This window comes from Telmatherina bonti (assembly GCF_933228915.1).
Source record: "Telmatherina bonti genome assembly, chromosome: 21".
In the NCBI taxonomy this organism is placed as follows: domain Eukaryota; kingdom Metazoa; phylum Chordata; class Actinopteri; order Atheriniformes; family Telmatherinidae; genus Telmatherina; species Telmatherina bonti.
The window spans coordinates 25968958-25978390 of record NC_136630.1 but is presented as its reverse complement, the minus strand read 5'-3'; the positions used below and the strand labels follow the sequence as shown (position 1 = coordinate 25978390).

At 38.0% G+C, this 9433-nt stretch overlaps 1 protein-coding gene across 1 annotated transcript in view; it reads right to left on the bottom strand.

The window, feature by feature from the left end:
* Positions 1-1737: 1737 nt before the first annotated feature.
* Positions 1738-9433, bottom strand: part of radil2b (Ras association and DIL domains 2b) — a gene marked incomplete at its 5' end in the record, with an annotated part of 48754 nt that continues 41058 nt past the window's right edge. Inside the window, 4 exon segments of the mRNA XM_079260631.1 lie at positions 1738-4380; positions 4463-4602; positions 6996-7201; positions 7295-7670. Of these exon segments, the coding sequence (XP_079116757.1) occupies positions 4287-4380; positions 4463-4602; positions 6996-7201; positions 7295-7670 (816 nt within the window). The 3' untranslated portion in view covers positions 1738-4286.

Here is a 9433-nt window from a genome sequence, read left to right as displayed (position 1 = left end):
AAATTCAGAAAGTCAAGGGGATCATTATATCTATAAAGCTTCCCTTGGCAGAGAAAATTTGCTCAGCAGAACACAGCATCCAGACCATCATTCTGCTTGCCTAAATGCTGGACAAGACAAAAAAAAATAAAATAAAATAAAAATTATATTTACAGTATTAGTATACTGATACAGAAGATGATGCAGAAATATTAAATATGTTAACAGGTAAATGATGATTTATAATATGTACAGAAATGTTTTAAACCTAGTGCACTAGAAAATATGTATATAAAATTAATTTCCTTTGTAGTTCTGTCACACATAGGAGCCAAACTTTATTTTATACACTGGTGAGACAAAATTGAAAGGGCTTTTATAGAAGCTGCTTGTATAAGGAGATGTTGTGTATTTTGGTCAACATTTTGATAAATCAGTTGGAAAACTAAGTTGTGGACTCATCTTGCACTTTCCCCACAATACTGTCTGGTCATCCTGTTATGCTCTCTACAAACAAAAGACTTGTTCATTCCCAGAACATTTACAGGTTCACAATCAAGACAATTCTAACCTGCACTTTTAACAATGTGACTCCCACTAGACATTTACGTTGCCCCCATCTTCAGCTACTTTCGGAGCAGTCTTAAAGGAAGGCACTGACTGGAAGAGACAGATTGTTAAGGAATAGTGCAGGAAAGAGCCTCCAAGAAGTCAGGCACACAGATGCTTCTCAACCCGATTCCTTTATTTTGGTCACTGGTTGGGGCAGTGAAGGACTGGCTGAAAACTGGAAGGCAGGGTGCAGGCTGGGCAGGCTGAAGACTGGAACACAAGACAGGGAGGATTCTTTAGACTCTCTTATTCAGTCTACCAACACCAAATGCTGGTTGGCCATACAATACCGCTGGCAAGCAGACGAACTGGCAATGGCTGGAGAGCAGTCCTCAGTTTTATCAGCCAGGCTGGAACGAGGAACAGCTGCAGCCAATCAGTCAGGATGCACCTGAGGAAAAATATCACATCCTTCCAGGCCCAACACAGATAATCTATTTCATCCTTTAAAAATAAAAATTGTTAAATTTGTGAGCATTTGACTCATTCTAATAATGTTGTATGTATTAATAATTTAGTCTTTCTTTTAAAAAATAAAATAAAAATGGTGAAACAATTTGAAAGCATTTAACTGTTTTAGTAAAATAGCTTTGCACTCAGTTTCAAATGACTCCAGTTTCCTTGTAGCTAGTTAGCTTGCACTAAAGTACTCAAATAATTATTAAAATTGTTATTAAAATGTGGGGAATTCATTTAAATAGAAAACAAAATTATGATATAAAATTCCAATATATATATATATATATATATATATATATATATATATATATATATATATATATATATATATTTTTTTTTTTTTTTTTTTTTTTTTTTTTTTTTCTTCCCAAATTTTATTATTATAGAAGATTATTACACCTAAAATTATTAAATGTCACTGATGCCAACTAGCCAGAGTGCTAGCTAACTGGAGAGTCTGGAGAGCTAATTAGTGCTTGCTAGCTTGCACTCTTAGTTAGCTCTCTTTATTTTAACACTTGCTAGTTAACAATTTTCTGTGTTAGCATAAAGCAGCGAGCCAGAGTGACCAAATGTGTGGGAAATATTCTAACTCAGAAAAAAAGGGACAAATTATTTAATGTTTTAAAGACATAAAACAAAATGCTACATGCTGAAGGACTGTAAAACCATTGCAGTTTGGTTTCATGTACAAAAAGTTATTATAATGTGTTTTCCACGTTCAATATTGGTTAATACTTTTTTCAAAATGACTGTTGTGGTGCTAATAAATAGTTTTTTTAACTGAAAAGGTTGTTACTGTCTTTATGGCCTGGATATTAAGGTATTTCCAGGATGTTACGACTAGATCTAAAGTATATCTATTTTTGTTTGACCAATATTTTGGTCAAAAAAATAAAAACCTTTATGTTTTCAGACATTTTTCTCTCAGTACATTTCAGAATCAAGATACAGTATATCTGTGACAATTTACATGTAAATTAAAACTATAAAACTAACAGTTTAAAAAAAAAAGAAGTAATTAAAAAGCTGTAAAGATAAATAAATTATAACATTTTATCAACTGAGCTAGCAAAGTTCGCAAAGTTTTCATAACTGAAAACCAGGACTATTACTTACATATGAACGTTAAATGACAACCCCAATTTTAAAAATGTAGGACGCTGTGTCAAATGTAAATAAAACCAGAATGAAATCATTTGTAAATCTCACAAAACCATATTTAATCCCCAACAGGGTGATGTTTAGCCTTGTGTAGGATCCCCTCTTCTCTTAACATCTGGGAAGTCAGGGAAACCAGTTGCAGGAGTTTAAGGAGAGAAATGCAATCCCATTCTGGACTGGTGCAGGAGTCTGTCTGCTTGCTTTCATGATACCTCCAGATGTTTTGTAATGGTGAAAGCTCTGGACTGCAGGCAGGTCAGTTCAGTAGCTGGACTCCTCTCCTGTCAAGCTGCTTTCAGCATGGTCCTGGTGGAACCTGCAAGGTCTTCCCTGAAAGAGACGTTGTCTGGATGGGAGCAGATGTTGCAGCATTGATGGAGCTTCCCAGATGTGGAAGCTGCTCACGCCATCGGCACTAATGCAACCCCATCCCATCAGAGATGCAGGCTGATAACAAGCTGGATGCTGCCCCTCCTCCTGTCCGTCCATGCAGTCCACAAACTATTCCACATCTTCATCCAGTTTTGCTACAGACCATTTTAAACAAGTCCACAGAAGACGGTGTTTTCCTGGATTGTGTTCACATGTGGCTTCTTCTTTGGATGATGGAGCTTTAACCTGGATGTGTGGATTTCAGGATGAACTGTGTTCACAGACAGAGATTTCTGGAAGTCTTCCTGAGTCCATGCAATGGTTTCCAGCAGAGAATCATGTCGGCTTTTAATGCAGTGCTGCCTGAAGACCCAAGATCACCAGAGCCAGTTGTGAAACTTGGGGCCCAACCTATGCACTCAGGGATTCCTCCTGACTCTCTGAATATGTAGATGATTTAATCTAATTGACATGGTGGGACCTTAAAAGTCTTCAGTCTTATGTTTTTTTTTTTCCCAGGAATTTTTCAGGAATTGTTCCACAATTGTTAGACACAACTTGTTTTATATTGGTGAACCTCTGTCTATCTTAGAGACTCGTCCTCTCTGAACTGTTCCTTTTATACACAGTCATGTTACTGACCTGTTACCAATAGACCTAATAAACTGTCAAATGCTCCTCCAGTTGTTTATGATTAGTGCAAATTATCCCTTCCACTGTTCCAAGTTTTCAGTGTTGCCCCCAAATTCAAAATTAGCTATTTTTTCATTTAAAAAAAAATGTCTCAGTTTCTACATGAGATTGTTGTTTGTGTTCTAGTGGGAAAAAATTAATTTTTTGGCAAAATTGTGTTCTGTTTTTATGTACATTTTAGCATTTTTTAAACTATTGTAAGCTTAACATCTTTTCCAATGCATGAATAAGAAAATTGTCATGTCTAGTTATGTGTATTGTACAAAAAGCATCACTGCTAGCATTAGCATTAGCTGCCAAGCGGATTTATAAGACTGAAGTCATGACCAAAAAAAAAATTCAAGTGTAAAGGTAATTTCTGAGCAAGTTAACAATTAGTGACAAATATAATCCTTATTTAGTGTCTGACGTTTTGAATGTGTTTCTGTTTTTTTGCATCAGTAATGAAAGAAAAAGAATAGTTAACATAGAACAAGCTATCAACATGAAAACATCCAATCATTGTATCCAGATGATAAATAAAAAAAAAGGTTTTAGACATCCATCATCAGCTTTCGTGTAGCTTCTGATTCCTCACCAATGTGTCTCGTAGGATCCTCTTTTTGTCTCTGATGGATCCATTTCGCCTTGGCAACAACCTGATAGTATTGCTCTATGGATGTGATTTCTGGCTCATGTGGTCCCTCTAGTGGCCCAGTTGAGGGTTTTTGCATCATGACTTGCATGAATAAACGTGAGCCCTTAAGTTTGAATCCATCTCTGACCCAACCGTACCCAGCAAACTGAAGCAAACTGGTTTCCATTTGACATCTGAAGGTCTTGTTCACTGGAAGCTGCATCATCCAAGCATATATCATGTCATGGTTTTACAAGGTCAAACACAAAAACTGCAAAAGTACATTGATCCTCCAAATCTGCAGCTCATTCATGCTGCATTTTCATCCTTAAATCCTTCTCCATATCCTCCACTGGTCAAATTTAGTCCTGATGTTGCAGCAAACGAAGCGTCAGCATTCAGTCTGGATGGTTGTAGCCATGCAGTGTGATCTGGCCACCAGTAACCTCAGTCTGCTGCCCAATGACTGGATCAGCTCCTTTCCACTGGTGAAGACAAAGAGTTGATGGACATGTACTATAAATAAAGCTGCAAGTTTGAAATGTGAAGCGTTAATGGATTTCTCACCTCTGGTAATCCATTCCCAGCAGACTGACTCCGTTTACAGCCAGAATCCTGTCTCCCGGCTCCAGTTTCTCACACCGGGCGGCGGGAGAATCTGGGACCACTGCACGGATGAAGATGCCTTTCACCTTAAACGATGTGTGCTGCAACATGAGGCATGAAAAGAATGTGAATGTAGAAACAAATGAGGTCAAATAGGAATAATTGTAGTGGAGCTTTAGGCATGTATGACCTAAAACTATGTGTGTTTGTCTTTATCTGGTTGCATCAGATGATTGATGTGATTTACTGGGAAAACTCCAGTTTACTTGCTTGTGATGAAAGCTTTTTCAAACAAACAGACTGAAAATAACAGATCATCACTCGCTGGCTTGTAAACTGCCGGTGTGGCTGCTGCCATGTTGATCTAAATGAAGCCAAAAATGTAAATATGCAGACAAGTCAGCAGAGCTGCAGGGTGAGAATTACTGGCAAAGCGTTTTTTTTATTTATTAGCTGTGAACTGTTTTAATTTGGATTAACTTGGGTTGTTTTCAGCATGCAGACACAATGTTTTCAGCCTCAGTTGTCAGATTATGAGGGTAAAATGATGTAAAATGAATGAATCAATAGATATAGTAGCATAAAGACCAACCAGAACAAGAAACAGAATTTATTAGGAACTAGTTTGTAGAAACAACCTCCATGACAAAAGCTCTGACCGAGCCTTTTCTCATGTCTGGGCTTCAGGAACAAAATATTGAAACAAACACAACAGAAAAGTTTTACATATTTGCACTTTTCCTTATTTACGGTTATTATTTATTATTTACATATTATCATTACACAACTTCAACTCAGCTGCATTAAAAACAACTTCATGGCTTTATTTCAGTCACATACAGTTGTGCTCATATTTATTCATACCCTTTCATTAAAGAAGGAAAAAAACAGCTGCCTGTAAAATAAGGTGAAATTGACTAAAATATTAATAAATTAAATTTAATGAAAATCATTACATTATTTTTTAATTCTGGTTCATTGGAAATTTTTTTTTTAAAAAGCAAACAAATAAGATAATTTATAACATATTACAGTCATAAACTAATATTTAGTTGAACAATCCTTTAATGTTTCCGCTCCAGTCAGGTGTTTTCTGTTCCTCTCAGTCAGACTTCTGCACCTGTTGACAGGTATTTTGTCCCACTGTTCAACAGAAAAGTGCTCTAATTTGTTCAGGACCAATTTGTTTGTTTGTTTGTTTGTTTTTTTCAACTCAATTAAATGTAAAAACAGTGACTTATATTACTAAATTATATTTTTGCAAATTTTTTCTTCTTGTTCTTTTTTAAGTCTCCACTTATTTGAGCGACTGTTGTAAATTCAGCCTTTTCTTTAATGAAAGGGGACGAATACATATGAGCACAACTGTAAGATCATTATTTTGCTTCTCTTCTGCTCCTGATTGGATATTATTACCATCAATTTAAGCTCAGATTGGTGGAAAGTTTGGTTTATTTACCTGCTTTTTGTGCTGCTTCTGTTTTTTAAGTTGCCACCTTTGGGACAAATACATTTTAAAAAAAATGGAATTAAAGTGAATTAAATTAAACTGTATTGAATTAAACTGATTTCCAGGTTAAAACCGAGGTCTCTTGGTAACATTGTAGTGATAAGGATTTTTCTGTAATGAAAATGTGATAAATAATGGTGTTATTATGGATCATTGAGGATTTTACCATACAGTCTCTGAATATATAACTGGATTGTAGAGGATTGTCCCACTCTGAGTGCTTCAGTATCTAAGCCTCTTCTTGACTGGAGCCTCCTGTGCAGGTGGGCAACATGACATGCTACAGAACAGAAACTGTTTGCAGACACCAGGAAGCAGCATGCTAACATGTAGAAACTCAGCTGAAAGACTACCAAGCATCTGCATCCAAACCAAACACAAATCAAACCCCAAGCAGCTGTATGAGAATGTCAGAATATTTTCCACTTTAGAGCCTCTGATCATTTCTCTGCTTCAAGCATAAACCACTCAAACAAGGTGTCACATAAAAGCAGAGATGATCTTGTGTTAACAAGAAAATAAATGAGGAAACTAACAAAGTATCTGGTGAGTATATGATTATTCCACCTAGAAGAACTAACATGCTCTAAAATCTCCTCTCCACCGAGGGCTGCCCCTGTCTGGTGGGTCGGGATTCAGCGCTGCAGCCTTACAGTTGTGGTGTGGTTCCTGTCTGCCCGGACCCGGGTGGCCCCCACGGTGATGGCCTGGGTGTGTAGATGCACCCTGAGGATATTGTTTCCTTATCTGGTGCACATGTACCCGACCATTTGTCTTCCTTAAACTGTTATAGTGGCTAATAGTGCTCGGGTAAGGGGACTGTGGATGTATGTGTGTGTGTGTTTTATCTATTTGATGTAAAGCACTTTGTATTATTTTTTTTAAGCACAAAAAGTGCTACAGGAATAAAGTTTGATTTGATTAATATATATTATTTTGTACCCTTTTAACTAAAAAACAAGGTTTAGCTGCAGTTTCACTCACCCTTGTGTCCACCAGAGCAAGACCAAGTCCTCTGTCCCCTCGCTCCAGCTCCAAGCTAAAAACCTCATCATTTCTGTACTCTGCCTCCTCTTCCTCACCCTGCTCCTCCTCCTCCTCCTGTAGCTCCCCGAGTCTTTCCGTATTGTGGCAGTCTGATCTCAAGCGGTCTGTCTTTAGTGCAGCGAGACATTCAAACACGAATCCACCTATGGAGAAAAGCGAAGGACATGTTCAGCATTACGTGTTCGACAGAATTAGACATGCAGGAGAAGATGATGGATGAAAATGCGATACTATACCTTCACTGTTTGGGTCCACAGCGGAGGACTGGGCTGTCGTCTCCCCATCAGACTGCATATGACTGGGATCCATCATGTTGGGTGGAGTGAGGAGACATGTAGGGTCCAGCTGAGACCTTTTTAAGTCACTGGACTCTGTCTCTCTAGTCTCAAGCTCCAGAGTTATTAGCTTCTGGGACAAAATGTGTACACCATAACTGATGAACGCCTCCTGTTTGTGGGTGGAGCCAGGAGAGGAGGACGATGGAGTTAAGGCGAAGGACGTAGTGGAAAGTGATGAGCAGTTCTGGATGGCAGCCTGAGACACCACCAAGTCGTCTGATGATGTATTCTGGGTTGGAAGGACCGCTGTATCTTCCATCGGAACAGTGCCGCCCTGGAGGAAAGTTTAGAAAGTCCTGTTAATGAATACTGTGCGTTATAAATATCTTACTAATTAAAATAATTTAGTCTTGGCTGCAGCCTGACTATGTTCCTGTAGACCAGGAATCCTCTATCCTGGTCCTAGACGGCCGGTGTCCTGCAGGTTTTCTAAGTGTCCCTGCTGAAACACGCCTGACTCAGACTCAGACAAGTTCTGCACATGTCTGGTAAATACACATTGATTTGAATCAGGTGTGTTGCAGCAGGGACACTTAGAAAACCTCCAGAATTGAGGATCCCTGCCGTAAATGGATGGTGTGCTTGCATGTGATTTCTGGTTCATGTGGTCCCTCTAGTGGTCCTGAAAGGGGTTCTTGGCTCACGACTTGCATGAATAAATGTGAGATTAATAGAATAGAATAGAATAGAATAGAATAGAATAAACTCCATTGTTGTGGCAACAAGTACAATGAAATTGTCATTGTCTGATGTTTACACTGTACTGTATGGAGGTAGAGCTAACAGCTTAGCTGTTACGTGTTTAGTTCCTGTGTTTCTTATCTTATAAAGTTTTTAACAAAGAATTTAGTTGGAAATGCTGTTAGCATTTGCTCCAAAGGCATTTGTTTTAGATGACAGAAGAGAAGCTCTGTTGACTTATGGTCCAATTACGTGTCTGATTTTTCTAAATATCCATCTGTTTAAGAATTCAAATTTTTATAAATGTTTATTACTTCATAGAGTGACTGCTGGAGTCAACTTGAAAGCCCAGAAAACACGGTTTGAGGCTCACAGACATAAATAGATGTAATTTTATTATGTATATGGTCAGTGTGATGGCCGTGTCTACAGCCACACATGGATAATATCAAAATGCATCACACATACACTTATTTTGTTCAACCAGGATTTAATTTGCAGACCAATATTAGACATTAGTTTCACGTAGCATCACAACTATTCTGAAAAAGCGCGCATTTTAGTTTATGTTGTGATGGTATGGTTTTCATTTGTTCTCTCCTTGAGTTTCAGTGGCTCCAGTCCCTTGGCTGTGAACCAGCAGGTGGCCACGGGGTGGAGCCAGCTAACTGGACCAAACCAGTGGCAGAAATGGGTTTTCTCTTGTTCATTTAGTTAGGTTTTTGTGTGTCATCCCCTTTGTCTGGTTTTGTTTGGGCTGATCAGCCACTATTTAAGTTTACCCTTGTGTGTCATTTGTTAGGTCAGTTTGTTTCATTTTGTTTCTTGAGTTACTTCTGTTATAAATTCTTTTATTATAGTTTTGTTAAGTTGACCTCTTTTATAGGCCTGATACATTTATGTTAAAACAACCTTTTCTTTTTGGGTCACAATAAAAACCCCTTTTTTTTTTTTAACTTTAAACCTGTGCCTGACTGCTTCACTGCTCGGCCCATCAGTCAGGCTGAAGCTAACTGAGCTGCTGGCTTACTGCACCAGTGGGGATGTTAGTAACTGTAAAAGCAGCATCACATTGGAGGTTTAGAAGTGGATATTGAAGGATTATATTCTTGATATTTACTGTTTTATTGACATTTACTCAATAAACTTAATTCGAGTCTGTCTTTACAGTCAAAAGGTGTAAATTCCTGAGAAGTACAAACAGAGATATGCCAGACTAGAAATGCTGAGTGTTCATAAAGACTTTTTTTCATCTCAACCAGCTCTACTTCCTTCTATCTGAAGGTTGTGAAGTTCCTACAACACACAGTGACCTTCACTCTGTTTCTCATCTCTATGAGTCGTACCTCTCTCCTC